Source organism: Tympanuchus pallidicinctus, unplaced genomic scaffold (genome assembly GCF_026119805.1).
Source record: "Tympanuchus pallidicinctus isolate F22 unplaced genomic scaffold, pur_lepc_1.0 scaffold6, whole genome shotgun sequence".
Taxonomy (NCBI): Eukaryota; Metazoa; Chordata; class Aves; order Galliformes; family Phasianidae; genus Tympanuchus; species Tympanuchus pallidicinctus.
The window spans coordinates 21,831,072-21,857,374 of record NW_026294780.1 but is presented as its reverse complement, the minus strand read 5'-3'; the positions used below and the strand labels follow the sequence as shown (position 1 = coordinate 21,857,374).

General features: G+C 40.8%; 1 protein-coding gene across 1 annotated transcript in view; it reads left to right on the top strand.

Moving 5' to 3' along the window:
- Positions 1-17,291, top strand: part of HS6ST3 (heparan sulfate 6-O-sulfotransferase 3) — a 278,502-nt gene extending 261,211 nt beyond the window's left edge. Inside the window, exon 2 of the mRNA XM_052664398.1 lies at positions 13,337-17,291. Coding sequence (XP_052520358.1) covers positions 13,337-14,042 — 706 coding nt within the window. The 3' untranslated portion in view covers positions 14,043-17,291. The remainder of the gene's footprint in view (positions 1-13,336) is intronic.
- The last annotated feature ends 9,012 nt before the right edge of the window (positions 17,292-26,303 follow it).

Here is a 26,303-nt window from a genome sequence, read left to right as displayed (position 1 = left end):
TTTTGTTTGCATCACTTGTAGTGACCAAACTCAGATGTTTTAAAAACTCAGCATGCAGACAAGAAAATGCTTATGATGTCTGGATTTTGTGATGATCATTTATAATTTAAGGTCATTATGCTTGATGTCAGAATTAATAAAGACTTGAGGCAAAGCTTAGAATAAATTGATGTTCTTTCAAAGGGATTTCAATTACTGGGCCTTTTTATTGTTAATTACTTTATTAATTGAGCAGCAGTACTGTACTGATTCAAAACATGCTTAAGTGAAAAATCCCACAGAATTTTCATTTAAGTGTCCCAGATTTGGATGAGAGTACCTACAACTGAACTATGAGCTGGAAATTAGAGATGGGGCCTGGATTCCTGCCACCTGTGGCACACACTTGGTTGCTGTTGAAGTGAGATGAAGTGTGGGGATTTTTCCTTATGAACATAGAGAGGAGACCTTATGTTAAGCTATTGAATACGTGGGAATTCTGTATCCCCAGCTCTCTGCATCAGAGCCGAGCGAGTGCTGAATGCCCAGGCAGTCCCCACAGCAGGGAGACTGCTCCCAATGCAAGGATGTCCTCCAGAAGCAGCTGAGAGGCTGGGATCTGACCATGAGAGAGACTTTGTGGCTTGTCCTGTGGAATAAGGGATATTTTGCTGTGCTAAAGCATTACCTATAGTTATAGATATCACACTGGAGAGGTCCCTATCCAATACAGTTTTTGTAAACCTTGGAAGTCAAGCTGGCAGAACAAGCTCCAGCTGTGGCTCCCTCTTGCTAAACTGTCTCCAAGTCTGTTCTTGTCTTGTCCCTTGCCTGTCATCACCTTTCTTTTCTCTGCCCAACAATTGCTTTCTGCTGCCACATGAGGCCTATGGGTGATCCCCTCTGCTCATCTTTCCTGTACTTGTAACCTGTTTCTGAAGGAGGTAGGGTCAGTGCTCCTTCCCCATGCTGAGGCTAGAGGCAGATTTCCAAGGAGGCAGGAAGGAAAGTAGTGCAAATGCATCCATATTTCTTTTTTTTTCTTCTCTGTGTAGTGGCATGGCAAAGGCAAAGGTGGGAGGAGTAACATTCTGGAGCAAAGGTGTCACATGTGCTCCAGATTTTCATGGTCTTTATGAGACCTGGCAATGATCAGTGCACCATGAAGATGAAATGGAATGAGAGCGATGTGAGGAACAGATTCCTCCTTTTCCAATCCTGGCCACAAAGGGTTTATTATTCTCTCTGGCACAAAGGAATGCATGGTCTTGCATACAGTATCTTTAAAGAATCCTATGGACACTGTGTATTGCTTGCTTTTAAATAGCATTTCTTATTTCATCCTGTGTATGTTCACATGCAGTCCCCTACAAAGTATGGGGTTTTTATTATGCATATACTTGAATCAAATTCTTCTTATTTGATTTCATTGTCACATTTTATATTAGTATTTATTTCATCAAGGCACTTGCTACTTCCATCTTTTGAAGAATTTTGAAGAACACTTAGTACAATTGAGCTTGATACAGTTTAGGCAAAGAGCAGAAATCTCTAGAGGGAACTTCATTAGATTTGCATCTCATCAAGAAATGATTTACGATTTGTATCAAGGTTGTTTGATGGAAAATGGCAGTTTTGTTTTTCCTTCAAATTGCCTAATCTGTGCATTTCTATTCCAGCCTGCTTCATTCTTAAATAAATTGTCATTTTCTCATCTTAACCTTTCTCCCTGTTCTTACATGCAGCAATGCTTGGGCAACTGTTCTCAGGCTTTGAGCTGAGACATGTAAATAGCCAGCATCTTTCTCTGGTATGAGATGGCAAATTTACCTTCTGTGAAGAATTTGGTAAAGGGTCATTTGCATACTTACTGTAGAAGACAGAAAAATGTGGAGCTAAGTGTAAGAATTTTCTGGTGGACAAGAAGCTGGTAGATGGAAGTTAAACTGGGATGTGCCGAAACAGGAAATTTCTGTTTAAAGGAAAGTTATTAATGAATTTCCTCAGGGCTGGTCTTAACTCTATTACATGTTTTCATTAATGATGTTAGCACAAAAAGCTAAAGTGTGTTAATGGAATTTACTTAATGACCTTGAGGATATCAGTGAAAGAGATGGAATGAAGTTTGGTAGCACAAACTGCAAGGTCATGCTTTTGCAGCTCTGCTGAAATGGATTTCCTCTATGAACTGAGTGCTGAAATGGAAGGAGGAGCAGGATTCTATATGTGTATCCCAGTAATGCAGTGAGTAGGAGTTTCCAGAGTGCACAAAAAACCCCCAACAAATGCAATGGAAAGGTGTGTCAGATAATACATTGCTAGTGGATTTAAGCAAGTATTTATAATACAGACTGTCTGTGAAGCCTCATGTGAAATTTGCCCAATTCTAGTTGTGTGCAGTGAAATGTGAGATACTGCAAGGTTAAATGAAAAGATGGACTGCTTGCGTGGTCAAAATCCAGAACCAGTCTCAGGTGCTTTCAGCATGATTTACTTTTATGAGACTCATATCAGATGCTGATGCAATCTAAGCGTGACTGAGGGTACTGGGGGAATACAGCATGGTCACTTCTAGCTTTTCTTATCACAAGATACGATAACAAACAGATAACTTTGAATAACGAAGGCTTAGAGGCCTCCTCCCCTCCTTTGATGTTCCATTATAAATCCTCTTGATGTATTTGCAGTGCAAACTCAAGAACAACTGGATGTAACTAGGCCAGGACAAGATTTCGTCTAGGAACAAAAATCTAACCATAAGAAGCAACCCAGTCAGAGTGCTGGAGTGAAAAGAATTCTTCAAAAGGGTGTTTCATGAAGGGGATTACAGATTACTGGCAGGGAAGGAGACTGATAATCTTGGGAGCCTCCTGTAGCTAAATAAAACAGCAGGCTATGCTTTCCATGGGCTTGGGCATCCTTAGCTCGTTAAACTCTAGACTTTCTTCACTAACTTTGCTTAACTCTATGCACTCTTTTTGAAAATTTGAGCCCAAATTCAGCACACAATTATGCAGTAGCTCATGCATATTGATATCTGTCTGTGTGCATTTTCTGAAATGCTGGGACTAGAACCATGGGTAGCTATTTCATTACTCCTCAGTCATCCAGAGTGTTATCTCCCTACTTAAAACCATATATAAAAGCAATCTTGTGAAAGGCAAAGCACGTTCCCTGTACTCTGTCTTCTGTCTTGGGTACCCTGGAAGGCACAAGGGATGATAGGCATGATCTAGTTGGCAGGTTTTTAATGTTTTGATGTATTTTCTGACAGGTCTGTGCATTCGGTATCAGTCTGCATGGTCACACTGAACCCTGAAAGCACTGGGATGGGAAGAGACCCTGGAATATTCCTAGCCTAACACCCTTCCCAGGGCAAGGCTACTGAATGTAGGCAGGGTTGCTTACAGCTCTCTCCAGTCAGATCTTCAAAATCTCCAAGGGTGGAAGGTGCACAACATCTTCAGGCAAAGCTTTCTGAGCACTTAGTTACTCTGCTAGTGAAAGTTATTTTCCTTGTATCGTCCCCTTTTTCAATTTTTGACCATTTTCTTTCATTGTCCTGTTGTGTATGTCTGCAAAGAACCAGAGTCTTTCTTCTCAGTAACCTCTATTACTGGAAGTTTGGTACCCATCCAATGTCTTTGATGTGTTTAAAATACTTTGCTAAAGTCTGCATCTTCACAAGTAGGTATTCTTCTGTGTCAGGAAGAAAGAGTCACAGCACTCACAGTTTCCTTTCTTTGCAGTAGATCTTGAGAACTGTGTTCAGTAATGATTTTGAAGGGCTTATGGCAATGTGAGTGTAGAAAATATGATTCCTATTTCAAATGGTTATTCTTTACTTAATTGCAAAATCTCTTACATACAAAAGATGCATGTAGAAAATCACAGTTCCTAGTTCCAAAAGCTTACAGTCTTTCAAAAGGAAATCATCAGTTTGCATAGTCCTGGGCCTATTCATTTGTGGCATACTTCAGAAGAAAAATACATACAATCCACATAAATGTATTTATTACTATTGCTTTTAAATTAAGTCACATATTTTCTATTTAATATAAAATTAAAACTATTTGCAAAATAGCTTAACTAGCATCTTATTATTTTCATGTGATAACATTCCTTTATATACCTCTACTGAATTTGCCATAGCTTTACTTGAAGGCAAGTTAGACTCCTTGGGTGGAAAAATTCCTAATGTTGTACATACAGCATTTGTGTTGCCATAGGTTCACTTTCTTCTTTTTTCCCTTCTGGATTATCCTAAATCACTGCTGTTAAAAGTTGTTTGATGTCTGAGAGTGAGTGATCTCTAAAGACATTCTTTGTTATCTGACATTCTTTAATCAGCTGTAGGACACTAATCTTCTCATCAGCAGCCATGCAAATAAATAAATAAAATGGTGCTATAAAGCTTTTGTGAGCTTTCTCTGCTAGCACAGATACAGAAGTTAATTTGGTGTTCCAGAAGTTTTTTTTTTTTGAAAAAAAAATGTTTGCAATTTCTAAATAAAAAATCTGGACTTTTATAAAGAGTGCTAAAGCAACAGATTAATGAAACAGAAACTGAAACTGCTAACGGGGAGTATTCTTCTTAAAATGCAAAGAAATGTGAGGTTTCACGTTTTGTAAGTGCTTCCCAGTACCAAACGCCAAATTTCTCTTGGCTGTAACAGGCTGTTGTTGCAATTTAGTTTCTAAGCAATCTCCCTTGCAATCCAGGGTTAGAAATCTAATATACTAATATATTATATGTCTGACTCGAAGCCCTTCCCTCATCTTACTTAGATCAGCAAGGACAACAAAATTATGGTAGACTTTATCTTGGTCTGAAGATGCGTATGAAATAATGCAAAGCTTACTTAAAGCTTCTTTTTATTTTGGGAATGCTCCAGCCCTAAAACCTTGCTTATAAGGAAATATCCTGACATGACTGGTATGTATACAATAAGCACAATAAGTAGTTACTTCTCACTCACTACATAATGTTACATGACTAGTTAGTTTTCAAAGTTGGCTTGAAGTTTTTACTCTGTATAGGCAGGGATTCCTTGACTCCAGGCATGGGATCCGCCTTGCAGATTGAGACTTCTATACAGGTGTCTACAAGGTAGATATACTGAAGTTACAGATATCTAAGATCCCACTGTGGTCAGTATACACAGTACAACGTACAGGGTGTCTCTGAAGTGATGCAGCTCATTCTAGAGTCAGCACCTACCTTTGGCCAGCTGCATAACTATCCAGACAGTACTGACTGAGTTAGGCAGCTCCCTGCTGGCTTTTGATGTTGCTTAGATGCATAGCTTCTACGTAGATCCTTGAATTGGGAGTTCTTAGCCTGGAAGTAGTATCCTGCTCCATCTCTGAGCAGGGATATGCTACAGATGTTGCTGCAGCATACATCACTGGGATGGCAAAAGGAGTTAAACCGCAAAAGCTTGTGACCAGTTTGGAAATTGGAAACTGGCCATTTCGGGAGGCAAAATCCCAGAGGAATAATGAGACACATCTAATTTCGTGCTGCAAAACACAGGTTATACTTCTTTCTTACATTTAACTTATCTGAATTGGCAAATTTCTCCTTTAATGTAGAGTAGCTGAGTGTCTGTAGGGCACTGCTGCCACTGCGTGAAGTAAGTGCAACTCACCATCCCAATTAAAAATAATAGAAGTGATGGAGACTCGTATCTTCCAGAAAACCAGTCAGGTGAGCATCTTTCCTACATGTTGAGTTGGTGAGGTATGTGGTAAGAATGGATAAACGTTGACTTCTGTCAACATTTGGTGTCTGCTGTCCTACTGACACTTTCAGTAAAAGATATATATAATGAAATCCATAACAACTTGAAAGTACAGCTAACGGTATTAAGATCACAAACTGTTTTAAGGCATGGCTTAGAAAACCATTTCCATCACAGCAGTCTAGCATCCTCTAGCAGAAGCTAAGCTTAAGAAACCTATGTGCTGTTGCTACACCTACACAAAAGTCTGCTTGCTAGCTGGTGTTTATCCAACCTGGTTAAGCTGAACATGTGCCACTTCATCACATTTTCCTGGTAGTACAGTTATTCAGGAGAACAGCCAGCTTTTGTCACACTGGGCAGATTATCTGTAAATTAGGCATAACATAGATGCAGCTCTGCTCAGCACTGCAGTTCTGCTAGCCATGGGCTGAAACATCTGCATTATGCTAGTATGACTTGACCAGCTTATATTAGCACTAGCCCAACAGTGCCACTTCACTTTCTGTCTTCCCCCACCATTCGTGTTGTCTGTTCATATGCCCAAATTACTCACATAGTGCACTATCCACAGTTTGTTTCACCTGTTTATCCTGCTCAATGCACTGTTACCAGGCTGATAATACTTACAGCCTGAATCATGGAATCATAGAATCATTAAGATTGGAAAGACCACTAAGATCATTTAATCCGACCTTCAGTCCACACCTGTGACCACTCAAAGCTGAGTGAAGAGGGATGGCTGACCACTGGTTTGCTCTGTCACAATGGCAACGTTGTGAACGCAGGCTTGAGGACAAAACTGGGAAGCACACAGTTTTTGCTCGTGTACTGCAGATCCTTCCTAACATTTCATCTCGTAAGGACAGCCTCTGTCTTTAGCACAAATGTACTGCCAGGATGGGCATTTCAGAACCCGCCAGGGGAGTACACTCATTTCCAGGGTTAAAGCTGCTAACATTCTGTTGCAGCTTGGGACATAAACTTGAATAGGTCTTATTTTCTTCTACCAGTGTGGGTGTTTTTATGATGCACTTGCACTTTTCAGTCATTTTGGTTCTTCTTTCATCTGGCTGTTAGTGTCTTATAAAATATTCTATGACTGCCTTTTCTTCCACCTCAAATATTTCTCCACCTCTGCACCAGCTGCTGTGAGTGCGCTCTTCTCCTTTAATGAAGCTTATCAATCCCTTCAATAAGGCCCTGCCTCGTTCTTTGAATGAAAAGATCTCTGCTTGCTTGCTGGTTGCTTTTTCACCGCACAGCCTCCAGAAGTGCTGGGAGAGTTCTCCTTATGCTGGCTGCTCCATGCAAGAGAAAGAAGATGTCATTCATCCTTCTTCCTGAGGAGGCCCTACAGCATGTTTTGTTCTCCATGCATGGGGATCCTTCATTTGTATAGTAAATCTTCCTCACCCTGGAAGTCTGTTTCATGATAGAAGGCAAAAAATGCCCTGGTTTGGGTTCACCCTCAATAATCTCCTCCTCTGAAATAGATTTCTAAATAAGAGCAATGCCACTGAGGGATTAATGTAAGATTACAGTATTTATATTATAATACCTTATAATGTGAAAGAAATACATGTTTTTGGGTTTCTTTTGCCTAATGCTAACAAAGAGTCTAGATTTCATGCTGGTGGGACTAGAGCTTTCTGAATTTCCAGGTAGTTTCTAATTCTGCTGTAAATAGCAACATTTCAGTTATTGAGCTTCTCAAGCTACTGGGAGCGAGACAGCCCTGCACTGGTACTGAGCTTGTAGCTGTGGTCGCAATTGGAAACAACTACACTGTACTGTTCTCTTAAGAGAGAATGTAGAACACATTTGTTGATACAATACAGATACAATATAGTGATTTCACTGAGCTTGAGTAAGTTGGCAACAACTTAACAAGATTTCAAGATGGCTAGAAACACCTGGTTATTTACTGCATGGAGGATAGGATAATACACAGATAGGGGGCCCTCCTGTTGAGACACAAGATTCAAAGTAGACACCCCGGCTTTCTAAATTCTTTAAACCATGTACATAAGGAGCTGAAATGAGTATGGATTTATACCTAGACTTGTTCAGTGGTTTATGTCTAAGCGATTGTGTGTGAACCACTGATCTAAGATTGAATCTTATTGAAGATAACAAAGATTATGATCAAAGATGTGATTTTATTGAGGCTAACAAAGCCTAAAACAATTAGTCACACTGAGAATTTGTATCAACAAGGCATTTCGACATCAAGGTGTAAAGGATCTCTGAGCAGATGTAACTCAAGAGGTATCCCTTTTCATGAGGTGATACTGACATGCAGCCAGCTGCCATGCAGGAGAGCTCAATGGGCTCTTGAACTGCTCACTATTTATGGGGTAAGATGATTGATTCATTGTCATTGGTTTTTTTTTATATGTGTGCTCAATTGGTCCTCAGCTGTTGAACCAGTTGTGTGTTATTAGTTCTCCCAGCAACCCTCCTAGTGTGGGACAGATTTGTGGTCATTTTCAGTACTGTTACTTATGTACCCATATATGTTGTTTTTTATGCATTTTTTTTCTACATGTTTTTAAATCCATTTGGAAGGTTTTGTATGAAACATCTTCTCATTGATGTGCCAACATGTTCTGCTTTGTTAGCCTTTAAACACTGGGGTTGTCTGCAGCAGCAATTTGATAATCAATTGTGGAAGTCCACTGAAATGAAGTCAAGAAGTCTTGGATGAGTTTGCTGTGTCAAACCACAGTAGCAAGTTAATGCTTAATTCTTTTCTGAGAATTACTCCTTGAGGCTACCTTTGGAATTTAACACAGCCACACAGTCATGAACACGTTTAAAGCAAGGAGGTCATTGGCGAATGATAGTGGATGGAGTTAAATCCAGCATCAGGTCATGAGAGGTGCTCTCCAGGGGTCAGTACTGGGGCCTGTTCAGTATCTTTATTGATGATCTGGATGAGGACATTGAGTGCACTCTCAGTACAAGGGTGGATAGTGATAGGACAAGGGACGATGGTTTTAAACTAAGACAGGGGAGATTTAGGTTAGGTATCAGGAGGAATTATTTTCACTCAGAGGGTGGTGAAGCACTGGAACAGGCTGCCCAAGGAGGCTATGGATGCCCCATCCCTGGAGGCATTCAAGGCCAAACTGGATGTGGCTCTGGGCAGCCTGGTCTGGCGGTTGGCAACCCTGCGAATAGCTGGGGGATTGAAACCAGATGATCATTGTGGTTCTTTTCAACCCAGACCATTCTATGATTCTGTGATATGTCTGCAGATGACACCACTTTGGGAGGAAGTGTCAATCTGCCTGGTGGTAGGAAGGCCCTACAGAGGGATCTGGGCAAGCTGGATAGCTGGGTTGAGGCCAATGGGATGAAGTTCAAGAAGACCAAGTGCTGAGTCTTGAACTTTGGCCACAACAACCCCAGGCAACGCTACAGGCTTGGGCCAGAGTGGCTGGCAAGCTGCATGGAGGAAATGGACCTGGGGGTATTGGTCAACGCTTGGCTAAACATGAGCCAGCAGTTTGCCTAGGAGGCCAAGAAGGCCAGTGGCATCATGACTTGTATCAGAAATAGTGTTGCCAGCAGGAGCAGGGAGGTGATCATTCCCCTGTACTCAGCTTTGGTGGGGCTGCACCATGAGTACGGTGTTCAGTTTTGGGCCCCTCACTATGAGAAGGACACTGAGGCCCTGGAGCATGTTCAAAGAAGGGCAACAAAGCTGTGAGGGGTCTGGAGCACAAGTCTTATGGGAAGAGGATGAGGAATCTGGGATTGTTTCATCTGGAGAAGAGGAGGCTCAGTTGGGACCTTATCGCTCGCTCTCTACAATTATCTGAAGGGACGTTGTGGCATGACAGAAGTCAGCCTTTTCTCCTACATAACAGCAACAGGACAAGAGGGAATGGCTTCAAGTTGCACTTAGGGAGAATTCAGGGTTGGGCTTTAGGAAAAAATTCTTCTCTGAAGGAGAGGTCATGTATTGAAATAGGCTGCTCAGGGAAATAGTGCTGTCACCATCTCTCGAGGTGTTTAAGGAAAGGGGAGGTGTAGTATTTAAAGACATAGTTTAGTGGGCAATATTGGTGGTAGGTGGACAGTTAGCCTAGCTGACCTCAGACGTCTTTTCAAACCTTAATGATTCTATGATTCTGTGATTCTCTGAATCATTTACACAGGCAAGAACAAGTGCATCTCTGTATTTAGACTGGCTCAGAAACATTCGATCTGTAGTTAACTCGATTCTCTTCTACTGAAGTGAAAAGGAGATGGAAGGCCATTTTTTTATGAACTGTTTCTTTTTCTTTATTATAAGCTGACTCCTCAGCCATTCTTAATGTGATTGAAAACTGCGTATTTTGCACTAAATAAACTAAATTTAAAACTGCACTAATGCACTAAATTTAAAAACAATTTCCAGAGATGATTTTGATAGTTTTTCCAACTGAAACACATGTGTGTAACCTGTATATTATTTATTCATATTCTTATTCTAGATACACAGCATCCTTTCTCCTGAAAAAAAAATAAAAATTGCAGCAGTGCCATGACTATTGGATTGCATTCCCCATGCATCTGTGTAGCCTTCTTGCAGTGTCTCTTGGACAGTGTCCAGGATCAGGTGGAAGAAGTCTAAGATATTCCAAGCTTAAATTGGCTGGGGGGTGATGAAAAGTCTTGAGCAGAAGGCTAAACAGAAGGTTGTGAAGTGTGGATGGGGTGCAGGTAGCTGCACTCTTAGTGTCCTGGGATCTAAATGTGTATCAGGATGCTGTAAAATACTGTCTTCCAGATGAAGAAGCCACTCAGTGTTAACACAAGGAAGCAACTTTGCAAGGTGCCCAAATCAGAAGCAAATTAATCAGGATAGCAAAACAATTTGCAGAAGTCAGTTAGTCACTAGAAGAAGCCATAATGGACAGGTGGAAGTTCCTTGCCCATTCTGTGCAAGGAAAGCTACGGAAGTTACACAAAGACATGCACTGCTCATTTCCCTGCATTTGCTTCATATTCCTGCTTATTGCACAGCAAGCACATTTGCATATCCAGAGGTGAAATGGAAATGATTGATGCAAAGAAGGTATCTTTGTGAATTGCTAGTGCTCTGAAGCATGCCTGAGTAGGACTGTTAGAGATGAGTGAGGAAAGACAGAACTGTTAGAGGTATAAATAATTGTCGAGAGCAACTTTTAAATCCACCTATTACCACTTAGCAACATCTAAAATGATCCACAGATGGGAGGGGCAGCAATACAAGGTCTAAGCCAAACTTGGTCTTCATTGATATAGATGTTGGCAATTGTCCCTGTATCTTGGTCCATTTTTTCTCATGTCTGGTGACTGCTGCATGTTGCAATAACAGTGTCTTATGCTCAGAGTTTACGGGTGTCTGAGAGTTTGGCCAATTTATCTCTGCAGCACCAGTGAAAAGTCCACTTGTTCTCTTTGTAGGAAAGCTATTCATAATGTGCTCTCATACATGCAAAGTAAAGCCAAAGTGAGATGAACATTCAGTTTGAGAAGTGAAAGCCACGTCTGAAGTACTCAAATACTCTCAAATTGTGGTACTTCTTAATTTATACCCTTCCACCTGTAACTCTTCTGCTATGAAATCATCTTTGAAACAGCCACTGTCATTAGATAGTAATTCAAGATGTTACCCAAAATTTGGTCTCATAACCTCATTCCAAAAAATGTATTATAAATTCTCTAGATAGAGAATGCAGAATGAATAAGGACAGTGTGTTCACTTCTGTTTCCTTTTGCTTTATCTGAATTGGGAAATTTGTCTGCATTTTGGGAAAATGTGGGGCATGTCTGCCTTTATGACAAACCCAAGGTTTACAGAGAAGCTACAGGAATCTTTAGTGGTAGAAAATCAGTGATATCTGAAAAATAAGGGTGTCAGTCTTGAAGATAACTCATAGTGTCAAGAGTTTAACAGGTTGGCTCTTGTATAAGATGGTCCCAGAAGGAGTCCAGCGGAGGGCCACGAAGATGATAAAGGGCTTGGAGTGTCTCCCGTATGAGGAAACGCTGAGTAACCTGGGTCTGTTCAGCCTGGGGGAAAGAGGACTGAGAGGGGATCTGATCAATGTTTATAAATATCTGTAGGGAGATGGGAGGCAAAAATGGATGAATCTAGTCTCTTCTTGGTGGTATGTAGCAATAGGACAAGGAGTAATGGCCTAAAACTTGAACAACTTGAACACATGAAGTTCTGTGCTAACGTGTGGAAGAACTTCCTTATGGTAAGGATGACGGAGCACTGGGTCAGGTTGCCCTGAGAGGTTGTGGAATCTCTGTCTATGGAGATATTCAAGATCCACTTGGATGCCTACCTGTGTGACCTACTGTAGGGTACCTGATTTAGCTGGGGGGTTGGACTAGATGATCTGTAGAGATCCCTTTCAACTCCTGCAAGTCTGTGATTCTGTGCCCCTGTGTTGGTTTGTGTACTGGGTAACTTGTTTACAACAAGCTTGTCTCCTTGTTTGCTTCATTCTTGTTTAGGTTCGAGAAAGAATATTTAGATAAGACTTTTCCTTAAGAAAACTTATCTTAGGACTCATGATTTATTAATGTATTATTTGCAGTCGGATGAGTCATGCAAACTCATAAGCCTATTTTTGTACCTCTCTGAGTGTTAATTTTAGTCATGAATCTTCTGCTAATTATTCTAGCTGACAGAAATCATAAGTATTTTGGTTTTGTTTTGTCTTTATAATATCACCCTGTAACTGAGGTTAGTAGCTATAGTATAAAACATTTATCTGTAGAAAACTATGTGTGAAATCCTTTTGGAACCATACTCGATTGCAGTCCATCTCAGATTGCTGTAAACAGATGTTCAAACTCAATCCATAGCTAAAAGGTAAATTGACAATGTGAGTGCTGCATTTATTTGCTCTATTTCAGATCAATACTTCTTAGTGTCTCTTCTGTATTCTTGACAGGTGAGGTTGAATAATGACAATCTTTATATCAACAAATGCTTTTCTACTATGTGATTATAACAAATTTCAATCAAGCAGTTGTCTAAAATTAAGTCATGTGAATAGGCCTGGGGCCTCTCGTTATCATCACTCCAACCCATTTAATAATTGGGCTCTTCCTAAGTAAGTCTTACGCTGGTCTTCCACGTGGTATTATTGCCAGTGCTTCTTGTATATTCTGACCAAGTGCTGTATGGGTTATCGTCTCACACTTGCATGTCTCAGTCCAGAAGGATGGTTACAGGATTATAGAAATCTATTTTTCCACATTTTCTGACATTGCTGAATTTTAACATTTTAAGTAGAAGGGAGTACTCTTCAGTTAATTGGCTTCTACATAAAATAATGACCACTGAACAGCTGATAAATCAAAGCAACTCCTTTTCTCTGATAGCTGCTTACTTCCTTTCATTTCTCTCTTTCTTCCAATGTACCTGGTGTTTTATTCTCAGTGTTTGTGAAGCTTTAAGCTTTTTATTATCTCAGAAATAGTCATTTTAAGTATCTGCCTTACACTGAAAAAAGTGAAGGGGGTGTGTGGTGATGGCCACTGGGAATCATTTTGTTGGAGAATAAAAAAAGAAAAATCCACTGCATCTTAAAACTATGTTTAATGATTTGTTTCAGGAACTTCTATTACATCACAATGCTGAGGGATCCAGTATCACGATACTTGAGTGAATGGAAGCATGTCCAGAGGGGTGCAACGTGGAAAACTTCCCTTCATATGTGTGATGGAAGAAGCCCAACACCAGACGAGCTACCAACCTGTTATGAAGGAGATGACTGGTCTGGAGTCAGTTTACGGGAGTTCATGGACTGTAGCTACAACTTAGCCAACAACCGCCAGGTGCGCATGCTGGCAGATCTCAGCCTGGTGGGATGCTACAACTTGACTTTTATGAACGAGACTGAGAGAAACGTGATTCTTCTCCAAAGCGCCAAGAACAATCTGAAAAATATGGCCTTCTTTGGGCTTACGGAATTTCAGAGGAAAACACAGTATCTCTTTGAGAGGACATTCAACCTGAAATTCATTTCCCCGTTCACCCAATTCAACGTCACACGGGCCTCCAATGTGGACATCGGTGAGGATGTGCGGCAACGGATAGAGGAGCTGAACTTCTTGGACATGCAGCTTTATGACTACGCCAAGGACCTGTTCTTGCAGCGCTTTCAGTACTCCAAGCAAGAGGAGCATCAGCTGAACCGCCTAAAGAGGCGAGAGGAGCGGAGACTGCTGAGGGAGCAGAGAGCTCACCAGTGGCCAAGGGAAGAGGCGGCAGAAGTAGCTGTTACTGAAGATTACAACAGCCAGGTTGCACGGTGGTAACACTCCTCCATCTTGCCTAACCCATGGGGGGATCAAAGAGGCTGATTCTTCGTGCAGCTCAGCTGCCTGAAAGTCGGCCAAGGAAGGCCACCCACCATGGTAAATGATACAGCATCTGACAGCTAACCTTCCTTGTCTCCGTTTTTCTTGCTTTCTGTCAGTAAGAAGAATATATTTTTTTTTCTCCGTGTACTTTAATTAGTGTTCTTAGTCGCAGTAGAAGAGATTCCCATCCAAACAGACTTCCTTCAAAACCCTAAGCTGTGAGAATGGGTTGAAGAGAGGGCTGTGTCTATGACATTAACAGACGTACCCTCTACAATCTGAGCTACCAAAGCTTGTGCAGACATGAATCAAAATTGGAAAAAAAAAATTTTGTTTTGATTCCTCTGTGTTGTGAGAGCTGGTTTATTTCATATTGTCCTTTGCAATTGTAGTGTGTAGCTTCCTAGTGAATGAAATGGAGGTAAACATATTGCCCTTCAAACTTCTACATGCTGGGTTTTGATTAAGGAAAGAATTTGCTGAGGTGATTAAAAAAGACAAAGGAAATGTGGGGTTGGTGTAGTGCTTGTTCTTTTCTGTAAACCTGCAGAGATCAGAGGTCAGAGATCATTTGTAAGCAAATTGATGGGGGGTTAGTTTATTTCTCTGCAGATGTTAAGGGTATCAGACTCAGCCAGGTAGCAGCCATCTTCTGAAGTGTGTGTGGCAAAGGGAAAGCTGGAATGCAAAAACTGGGAAATGAGGACCTTGCTGCAGCTGGTCGCACACTGCCAAGATTATCTGGCTGTAGGCAATGAAATCAGCCTTCACATTCACAAAAGGTGAAGAGGGGCTAAGTGAACTACAGGAGAGAGGAAAGACAGAGCAGGAGAAGCTTGAATATTAGTGGGACGTTTTCTAGATTTGCTGCAAAAGCCTGGAGATGTATTGTCTGTGAAGACAGGCAGGCTTATGATATTGTCTGTTAAAATACATTAATGCCAAGTGAGCACAATTTGGTTTTCTCTCTAACTATGGTAGTAGCTACAAAAAAAACCCTCAGCTTTTGTTTTTATAGATACATAGTAGATATTTGGGAAGGCTTGATATTTATTATTCTGTATGAAGATTCTTTGTAAATTAGTTGTTTTCATGAAGAGAGGTCTGTATCTGGTTTTATTCCTTGTCTACAAAAAGATTCAATGGATTCTTTGTCCACACATTACATTCTTAACTGCACCTATTTATTCTGATTTTTTTTTTCTTGATTCTATTTGTAATAGTGGAACTTTGAAAAGAGGGTCCTGTGCATCAGAGATCTTTTGAGGGAGTTTTTTTCCTTCTTCTTCTAGCATAAATCTAAAGCATTAGGAGGAAATTTCTCTAAGTGCCTCAACGTGGCTGCTAAATCAAGATGCTGAAAGTATATTATTGCATGCATGAATGGCTTTTACCTTACAGATTTACTAATTAGAAATAGTGGAGCACCTGATGTGGATGCACATTTCTCACGTATTTTCAGAATTCAACTTTTTAGCCACTCATTAAAAGTTTAACGTGCTGCAGAAAAAGAAATCAAGTTTGAAAATTTATCCCTTATTTCCAAATGTTGTTTTTAATGCATGCTGTATCTTTTTTTAGTTCCAACAATGCTATTTGCTGCTTATCTATGCATAGTATCAAAAATATGATCTAAAGATCCTGTTGAGAGTTAATGCATACAACAATATGTTCAACTTGGAATATCATAAAGAACATTAAGAAGTGAAGAAGGCTACTGGGGGGACACCTCAATACTGATGTAGCTTATTGGCAATATGCTTCTTGACAGCAGTGTGTTAGTTCTGTGATAAGCAGCAGGGCTATTGGTCCGCAATACCTGTTCCATTGGTGGATGGCATACGCCTCCTCCCACCTCTGCCTTCAGAAGGGAAATCACGGGACTACAGTGATTCTCCTGCCCAAGCTTGGGATGTCCATCTTAGAAAAGACTGCCCGACGTCCTGTCTGGATCCTCATCTCCCTGAAGAGGCTCCCAGACTCTTCACTCACACAGAAATACCCGTGTTCAGAGGTTTGAATTGAAGCATTTACAGATTGACTCTCGCTGTTTGTGCAAGAGAAGTGAAGGTGCCTGTGGCACTCCATGCACCATGTCCAGGGTCTGTGACTGCTCTTCTTGTCTCTGTGAGCACAGGGAGCTGGAGTGCCAGGGGGACCCCGAAGGGCCCTGTGCCAGAGGCAGAGATGGGCAGGAGCAGGGCTGCTGTTGGGTGTGCGTGGAAGGAAAGATGCTAGGACAAATTTGGATTAAGGAGAAAGATAAACAAGAAAACAGAGTAAGTCCCATCTGTAAAGTGTCCATCAGCACCAAAAGGGTTCCCTTTGTCTCATCCCTGCCTCTCTCTCCAGCAGACTGCCTCAACAGCAACAGAGGCCTTGTTTTTCATTTTGGAAGTGTAGTGTTATCTTTCTAGGGGAAAGGAGAGAGAGAGAGCAGAAATTCTTCCCTGCAGCCCCATCAGTTGCTCAAAGCATCAGTTTCAGTTCTCTAGGCACACGAACAGGTCTCCAGACTTCTGCACAATGCAAAACAAAACCTAATGAGGAAAATCAAAGCGGTCTTTGGGCAGTTTACATGAACTTTAATGGTTTGGCAATACCTTAATGCAATGCCTAACATTTTCTCAGTCATTCCCCAGAAGATGAGATTAGGGTCTTGAAGAGCTGCTAATGTTCTGTAGTATCTACCTTAATGGCATTTGCTTTAAAGCTTGGGACTTAGTTAAAATTTAAGGTTTCTCTTGTTTTTTCTTTTTCCCGGAGCCTGTCCATAGCACTGGTGTCACATAGCACTGGTTTTGTAGAATCAGAGTCTGAGATCATGCTGTCATCAGAGCCCATGGCCCCATCAGCTCCCTATAGCTACAGCAGTTAAGTCCAGTGAGCCCCCAGTGTCAACACTGCTTCTGCCATCGTTAGCAGATATTCCTGACACATACAAAATAAGGCTGTTCTGAAATACTTCCAGGTGGACTTGTCTTAAGACACAAGCATGCAGCTTTTTCTTCTCAAGGGCAGCACCCAAAATAATGTAAATCAGCAGAAGAATAAAGGTCCTGGTTTATCTCTCTTCACAGAATCACGGAATCACAGAATGGCCAGGGTTGGAAGGGACCTCAAGGATCATGAATCTCCAACCCCCCTGCCACACGCAGGGCCCACAAGCACCCCATTTAATACTAGACCAGGCTGCCTAGGGCTCCATCCGGGGCGTCCACAACCTCTCCGGGCCGCCTGTTCCAGCACCTCACTCTCATAGTAAAGAACTTCCCCCTGCCATCGAACTTAAATCTTTTGTTCCAGTTTTCATTGCTCTGACAGTGCTTCACTGTAACTACACCCGCTCTGTAAGATCAGAGAGCAATGTGTTCCTTTCAAAACATTTGTGAGCAACGACTCTGTAGAATTTCTGTCCATGGCAGTGGCTTTATTTTGTTGTTTAAACAAGGCAATTTGGCTTCTGCTACTGTGATGCTGAAACGAATCTCATTCTTTTGTAATGGAGATGTACTTACTAATCTCTCCCATCACATCTTCAGCACAGGCTGCCTTTTCCAGTTATAATTTGCTGTAGGCTTGGAGCGGCCGGAGAAACATGCTGTGTTGTTGAAACGGGTTCTTGGTAATTTGATGTCTAGTCCAAGAATTCAGCCTATTGCCTATGGGCTGTGCTTTATTAAGGAATGGATTTTTTTCCTTTCTTCCTCACTCATCAATGCTAACAATAAAATGCTTTTTCGCCATGGGGAAATGAAAAAAAAAATGTAGTTTATCATTTTTGGTATTATTCATTGCAATTGCATTAGCAATGAGGCTGTAATAGCCTTGCTAGGACTTCTGCCCAGCATGTGGTAGTTACCTGCAGCTTGCTAGAAACAGAAATAGAGAGTAAAAAAATTCATAGAATCACAGTGTTGGAAAGGATCTGCAAGATCATCTAGTCCAACCATCCTTCCATTACCCTTGCTACCACAAGCTACATAATCATATCTCTTAGCTAGGAAGGAAATCAGATCCACAGCCAAATTCCTAACTTTATTGTCTCTGTTCAACCAGTCCAAATGGTGGATTACATCACCCTTGAATCTGAAGGTGTTTCAGAATTGACTTCCCACTTCTTGCTGGGAAGGTCTTGTTTCCTATACATTTTCAAGAGGTGCAAGTATCAGTAACTATGACTGAGTGTGTTGTTAGGGACTTTTCTCAGGCTGACCTTCCAGATAACACATTTCATTCTGTGCTAGTAGGTTGTTTTCCACCACAGTCCTTACGGTACTGAGCACTGATGCTATAAAATTTGTTTTATCTCCACTACATTTTTCCTCCATTGCTGTTCCCTTGATACATATGAATTTTTTTATTATTGTTACTATTATTTGTTTGTATGGGATAGGGAATGTCTGTTTTCCAAGCTAGTGGAGATTACCCTCTATGAGGCATTAAGATGATCATGATAAAATCATTCTCATATAATAGATTGCTGTATCCTTCCTTCATATGGCAAAAGGATATTCAGAAAAGGTACTGAGCACTGAAGGGCTCCATTCAGTTTGTAATGCTTTATTTGTTTATGTTTCATGGAGGGAAATGGGTTCCATAGCCTACAAGGTCCTTGGCTTTCTTCTTGGCCATATCAATAGCTCCATGATTTCTAAGAAATGTTGGAAAAATCAAGAGTTCCCATCAGTTGCCATATTTGAGATAAAAGAGTAAATTAATAGGCTGTAATTATCTTATTCTTTAGGATTTTTCCTTCTGTTTATGTGCAATAATGTGTGTGAACTCTGCTACTAAGAGATTGTATTGTGAGTAACCATATCTACTTTTACTCCTATTTAAAGGGTAGTTTGTAGACCTAGGGGTTTTCATTGATGTAAAGCACAATTTAATGAATTATTTAATGTGTTTAATCATTGTGATGTCAAAAGCAATTGTTTTCATATAATTTATTAGTTGGTGGTTTTCTGTAAATTGATACTCATTAAGAAATCTGTTAAAAATGTTTTGTTGAATATTGTTGGGTCCATGAACTACTTATGAGCAACAAATAAACATTGATTGCATCTTTGAAATACTGAAGGTTCCATCTTATCTACGTAGCCAGAAAAATGGCTAAAAATATTCCTGTTTCTGGATGGACTGGTTTCCATCATGCATACAGATTCACCGTGATCATAATTATGTTTTTTTTAATAAAGTGTACATAGAGGAGAAGCATGTTGACATAACTTACTCTTTAATTATGTTGGGACCCAATCCTGAATCTTACGATTGCAATTGACTTTAGCGGGCTTCATTTCAGATTAAGTTCAGACATGGAACCTGAGACTTGCATAGTCACTAGCACTAATTCAAGTGACCTCAGTGTCAGAATTTCCATACTTGGGCTGAATTAAGATTTAAGTATGGAAATGATTGAAATAAAGCTGGTGAATTTGTTGGACTTCATTTCTACCAGTCCCAACCGTTGGAGTAATCTAGAGAGCTACCACAGGGAAAACAGAGAAGTTTGGGTATGCTGTTGCACCTTTAGTCTCATCCACATGTCCATACATCTTCTTTGAGTGCAGGGGCCTTGAGAGGAGGTGATTTCAGCCTTAATATCTCATAGAAATGGATGAGTGCAATGAACTAGGACTGGGATGGAAACATGGGGGAGCATGGAGAGGTTTAAGTAAGGAGAAAACTCTGAACTATTTTACAAAGTAACTCAGGATCACTTTTACATTAGCTCCTTCAGAGAGCAGTTTGAAAATCTGTTCCATGACTATTTTATCAGGCCAAAAATCCTTCACAGCTCTTGGTTCCAACAATAAGCAAACATGCCACATCCATAGAAGTGAGTCTGATTTAAAGAAAAGGCCATGTTGTGGCAAATTAAGAGTGGGTGACCTTGCCCTACATCCTTTTCATCAAAGCCAACTGCCCTCTGCTAAGTGCAATGGAAAGCATTATTATAGGTAAAAAATATAGTCAACATGAGAAATTACTCTTGATACACAGTGAAAATAGCAGTTGTTTAGGGCAGTGGAAGAAAGGAAGTTCTCAAAAGTTCAGGTTAGTTTTGTTTTCTAAATTGTTCTTCGCAAAACTTTACACTCCAAAAGCTAGTGCTTAAAAAACATAATTGTCAGGGGAGGCTGATTGAGTCTGTAGGAACGAGCACCTCTCTGGAATTTATCCTTATGTCATCCTACCCCGTTTTGTATTTTTTCTCAATTTAACTGTACTTCTGGTCTTCTCTTGAAATATTTGTGTATGTGTGTGGATATGCGTCTGGGGTCTAAATATATCAAAAAGCTTCATGAATAACAAGGTAAAATGGTGCTTGTGCCTTGCAAAAGGACTGTTTAATAAGCTTTTGTATCCCTTTCTGTGCTTTTGATGAAGTCCCTGCTGCAAATTTCAGTTTTTATATCACCTGTACCAATTTCAGTGTGTAACATTTTTGAGAAGTGAAAGGATTGGAGGACTTTGTAATCTCCAGATTTCTCTAAATTGTACATGTGGCAGCATCTCATTGCTGGCTTGGTGGTTGATGTGAATTGAGCTTAATTCCTGGGAGGCAGATGTCAGCCTCTGAAAACACATAGTGTTTTTTGAAACCAGACCCCCAGAAACTGATGGCTGAATGAGCAAAGAGAGTGGACCCTGACAGCGAAGACCAGATGGCGTGGGGGGCTCATTCTACTGTGGAACAATTCAGACTGCTAAACAGAGTCATCCAGTGCTGTTTGCCTGCCTGGCCTCCAACTCCTGCTCCAGAAGGATGTCAGTCTCAGTATAGATGCTGTGTTGTATTTGTAAGCCCAGTGCAAATGTCTCAGATACCCACAGGTCTCTAAAAAACAGAATCTCTCTACTGGAGACTTATATTTAGAAACCCAGATTGCTGCCCCATTGCTTGTATCATTTGAGGCCATCAATTGAGACAGACTGCAAGGTGAGAGTCCATCATCATTGCCAGTAGTGAGCACAAAATCAAATACACTGCAGGACAGTGTGAGTGATCGAAAAGCAAAATGAATGTTATTATCTTTTTGAGTCCTGCACTCTAGTGAAAGCAGTTATGAAACAGGGGCAGAAAGACGGTAAATGAAATAAATGTCTGTATTACTGATAAATATTACTGTATAGCAAAAGTAGAAATGGATTTTACCACAAGAAGACAGATAACTTTTTTCCACATACATAGTTACATTTCAAGAAATGTGTCAGAAAATTGTACTGTAATGCACAGTTATGGCACAGTTATAAGCAAGTGTGAGAATTGGCATTTCTGGACTTTATTACACCCAGCTGGAGAAAGGCTTTCATTTTTGAGGTTTCATTCGCATTTATTTCTATTTTAGCTGCAGAGGTTATACAAGGTGTGACACCTTTCAGCATCTGCTAAGAAATTTCTGATTATGCCCGAAAATTTGGAATATGAGAAAATGCAATTAGACAGCATGGAGGTAAGTAGATGACTGTTATAAATCCTATTGTTATATGAAAGCACAGAGTGCTAAAAATGTATAATGGTAAGAATAAATAATGCCTGCCTTGCTCATACAAGAGGTCTACTGCAGGATTTTGTCCACTGGGTGAACAGCTTGCAACTTCACTGTGAAACACATAGGTGAGAGTCCCTTCACACCACAAGAGGTCAACTGGAACACCACTTTCTCATACCACCCTTGGGGAATTCCTAACGGGGCATAAGCATCTGGCCTGCTTTAGAAATTTGCTGTGGAGCAAGAAGGCACTTGTCCCAGAAGTGGCTCCTTCTCCTCACTGTTTGCAAACAGGAAAAAAAAAATCCCCAAATGTTCTTTAGAGGAGGTAGAGGCTTCATGACAGATTACAAGGGAGCAGCACTTCACCTTTGGAAAGCCTGCACTGGAAACGAATTGTAGTATCATTAAGGTTGGAAAAGACTACTAAGGTCTTCTAGTCCAGCCATCAGTCCATCATCGCCATGCCCACTAACTGTGTCCTTCAAATGAAAGTAAGACTCCCAAGGTGACAGGACTAGAGTTACTTGAGGATGTGCAAAGACCAGAGAGGTAGAATCAAGGATGGAGAGAGCTGACCTCAGGACCCTCGGTGCAAAGATAATTCTCAAAACCACTAGAAGGAGTTGGCTAGCTGAGAAATAGAAGATAAGTAGGGAGGAGTACAAGCACCAGAGAGCCAAAGAGACATCAGCTGTGTAGAGAAAGTGTGGATGCCCTGAAAAATCTCTGCAAAGATCAAGGAAATAACTGACAGCAGATTTTGGTGGGTTTTTGTCTTACTGTCTTACTCAGAAAGCTTTATACTGCTTAATACATGCTCAGTCCCAGCCTCCAGAGGCAGGATCTGATGGGGTCACATCAAACCACATGTGCTCTGCCAAAAATAGGCAAGGCCACCCAGCAGACCTTCTAGGATTCCCCTGCTGTGATGTGACATACAAGTGACAAGTAAGCAGCCTCGCATTACCACACACGTATGTGGAGCCTAAGAAGTCTCCCTTTGTCTATAGTGAGTGTAGGGTCAGGGTTGCTGCTCCAGCTGTGGGATTGTGAATCTGCCTGGGGATGCTTACAATAAGCAGTAATGACAGTGTCACAGCTTTAGAACTTCAAACGTTTCTAACACAATGCTGGAACATGCATGCCAATAAGTGGCAGGATATTAAATAAGAAGAAGTCATAGTTGAAATCCATCAGCAATAGACCAAAATAAAACCATATCATTGTTTTAATTAACAATATGATTTCAGTAGTCTGTAGATGTGTATTGTTCCAGTCAGGACAAAGTGTTAGCAAAGAGGTCAAATGAAAATAAACACTGACAAGAAAGCATTAACATTTTGGAAGACATGAATGCTGCACAGCTCCAGTTACTGCTAGGGAGTGATTGGGTTAATTCTCATGAGTGACTAAAGGTTAGTGCATATGGATGGATGAGTGTGTCCTTATGTCCAAGCACACACATACAATAAATTTGTCAAAATGTCACTGCTGGCCACTTGCTTACTATTTGCATTGATTCCTGCATGTTGGACCCACATGTTTTGGACTGCCAGCCATGCACCTGGCTTTGATTTGGGGGAAGCTGCTACGTAAGGACCAGATACAGGTCCTCCAACCAGCACAACTGCTAGAGCAGAAGATCTTGTCACCTTCAGGTGTACTGCCCAAAGCTACATCATCATCTGCTAGCACAAGAGTGTTCATCCAGGAGCTGAAGACTCATGAAATTTATATTCTTTCTCTAGTATTTAAATACTTACTTGTGATAGCAAGTGGTTATGAAGAGCATATCTGATTTCAGAAATGAAGGTAAAACAGTAAATGCTAAATCCCTTCCCAAGTTCCTCATCATTTTTGGGCACACTGTAGGATTTGTGTCAGTACTCTCAGGGACTAATACTTCTTACAGTGAATCTCTTCCTCTTCATCAAACTGCCTTTATGAACCATGGAGCAAGTTGCCTTCTTTGGACCTTAGGTGTCTTGCAGCTTTCCTTGATTTCACTCCTTTGTTTTTCCATCTGATATGCTCACACACTCAATTCCCCTGGTTAGCCACAAACTGGGAGTTCTACTCATCTTCTGATCTTGGTTTGATATTGGGCCCCAGCTCCATAAGGATACCCTTGCCCTAACCAAGTACCTTGCTCTCCATGCAAGGAAAATAAAAACCAGTGGGTTAGATGGGAGCAGTGGCCACTCCGGTTGTAGGAAGACCTCCAATGATGAAAACTGAGGGATGTGGGCTTAACACCAGATATACAAATTACACAGCTGTAGATTTACTCACTTGTATGCTTATGAGAATTAAACAGCAAATAAATGAGTTGCAGTTTATCAATGGTTTAGACAAACAGTCGTGGGATGTTTCAGTTGGATCAGTCAGGAAGCTAGCTCAGCAGATCATGGGCTGAGTGTAAACTTCTCCTGGGTCTGAGCCAGGCTTGTCTTTGCCAGATTTTATTTTAAAGAAGCATCTTTATTTATAAACTCAGAGCAAAATTTATGCTACATTTAAACCAATTTAAATAAATCACAGAATGGAATAAGAATCTGAAGGAACAAATAGGTAAGAAATATGCAGTTGTGGTACTCTGGGGCAAAATACATACTCTTGTTGAGTCATAATGATCATAGGCTTGGGAAATGTAGGCACTGGGAGAAGGTGATTAGTTTCCTGAAACTTTGCTTCTTCACCATTTCTTGTTCTGCTTCACCCTCCATTGGAGCTGCAGGGGAAAAATCTGCCCACAGAATTCAAGGTACAAGTTTACCAGGGATTTGTATGCTGACAGAATAATTGTGCTGCAAGTTGTCTATTGTAATGTTGTTTTTTTTCCCTAGAATTCAGTTTTGATTTTTTTCTGACCAGTTATAGGCGCAAATCTACATTTCCATCAAATTATCTGTTATTATGGGGAGGACTTATTTCCAGTTAGTAATATTCAGCTCAGAACTCTGCGCAGTGTATGAAAAATTAGGATTATTTTTTCCCATGTCTCCCATTTTGAATTCATCTAAGCTGAATTTCATCTGTCACTCTATCACTGTCACTCCTTGTCATCAGGGCCTTCTGCAATTCGCACTCAGCCCTTGTCTTTAGTACCCTGAATAATTTAGCAGCTATTTTCCAGCGTAGATCAGTGTCCCCAGAGCTCTTTCTGCAAGCTGACGAGGCAGCAGGGGAGCAGAACTTGAGGCAAGCCGACACAGCATCCAGATAACAGATATAAAGGCTTTATTTACCATCCCAACCATTTTGATGAAAGTGCTGAGATGTACGCTCCCATTCTGCTGCTCTCACCGTGGAGGTGAAAAATCAGTTTTTATTAGTGTTGAAATTGCTTTTCACACAGGTTGCCATAAACAGAAAGGTATTGCTTTTTGGTTTGTTCTTTCAGCAGAGAGTCATACTGAAAATGTGTTTAATCCCCTCTCTCATCTGTATTCTCAAATTCTTTTAAAACTTTTGAATTTATGACTGTTTCCCTTTTTCGCACACAGATTTTAGCAAATAGGACTTTGTGTCTTTTGAGCACACAAGCAGCTCCCATTTTCGCCTCTCTCTGCTGTATGGCTATAAATAAAGGTAGATTGAGTGAGCTGGCCATCAAATTACAGAAAGCTGAAAAGGTCAGGATCTTAAATCGTGGATCAGATAAGACAAGGAATTTCAGATATCTCACAGCAAATAAGATACAGAAAATGTGATGAACACCGTGTATAACAGCTTGAGAACATGTATGGAAAATGTGAAGTGCTATAAACTTCCTCTTCTGATTTAATTTGATACAACCGCATTTAGGAACTATTGCAAAAATAGGTACATTACTATTTGCAAGCAGTGGGAAGCAAGGCTGAGCCACATTCAGAGACTGTCAAGAAAAAAGGGGAATGCTTTAGTTCTGCAAAATATCTTGTTAATATTGTTTCGGTTTGGAAGCTTGATAGTCTAACCCGCCACCCTAGCAACCACTGGAGACATATAATTACAGTGATGTTATTCTTATATTTCAACAGTACACAGGAATTTGGGTCATGTATTTCTCTGGGTGCGTGCAATAGGGAGACATGAGGGAGGAGACATCCACTTTAGAAGGGATGAAAAATGGGGTCCAAAATACACCTTCCTACAGCCCCATCTGTATGTGCAGTTATTTTCTCTCGAAGTGTACAGGTGACCCAAGGTTGGTGCCCAAGGATATCAAAGCCATTTTGAGGCAAAAAACCCTGATTTCTGACTTCAGTGTTCATTGTGAACAAAAGCCGGTTTAATGAACAAGTCTCCAAAATGTCCCAGATTACAAGGAGAAAAGTAGCCTCTGAAGTCAGGGTGAGTTACTGGAGCATGACAAGAAATACAGGTGAGTGGGAGGCAACGAGAGAAGGGAACTGTTGCAGGGTGTACAGGGAGACCCACTGGGTGAATCCCTCCCTCTTGCCTTCCTCTTTTCAAACAGAGGCAGCAGCCACCTTATTCCCCTCTGCTGGCAGGATGGCCCTGGGATCAGGCTGGTTTACAGTAAAGGTGATTTGGAGAAGAAACAGGTTAATGGATTTTGGCAGTACTGTGGAGTGTATTTTCTTCAGCTTTTTTCCTGTAAGACTCAAGGACAAGAACCTTAGCATTTCTTCTTAAAATTCTTAAGACTTAACTTCTTATTTATGAGCTGCTTCTGATACTGAAAACATCTCGTAGTCTCACTTCAATA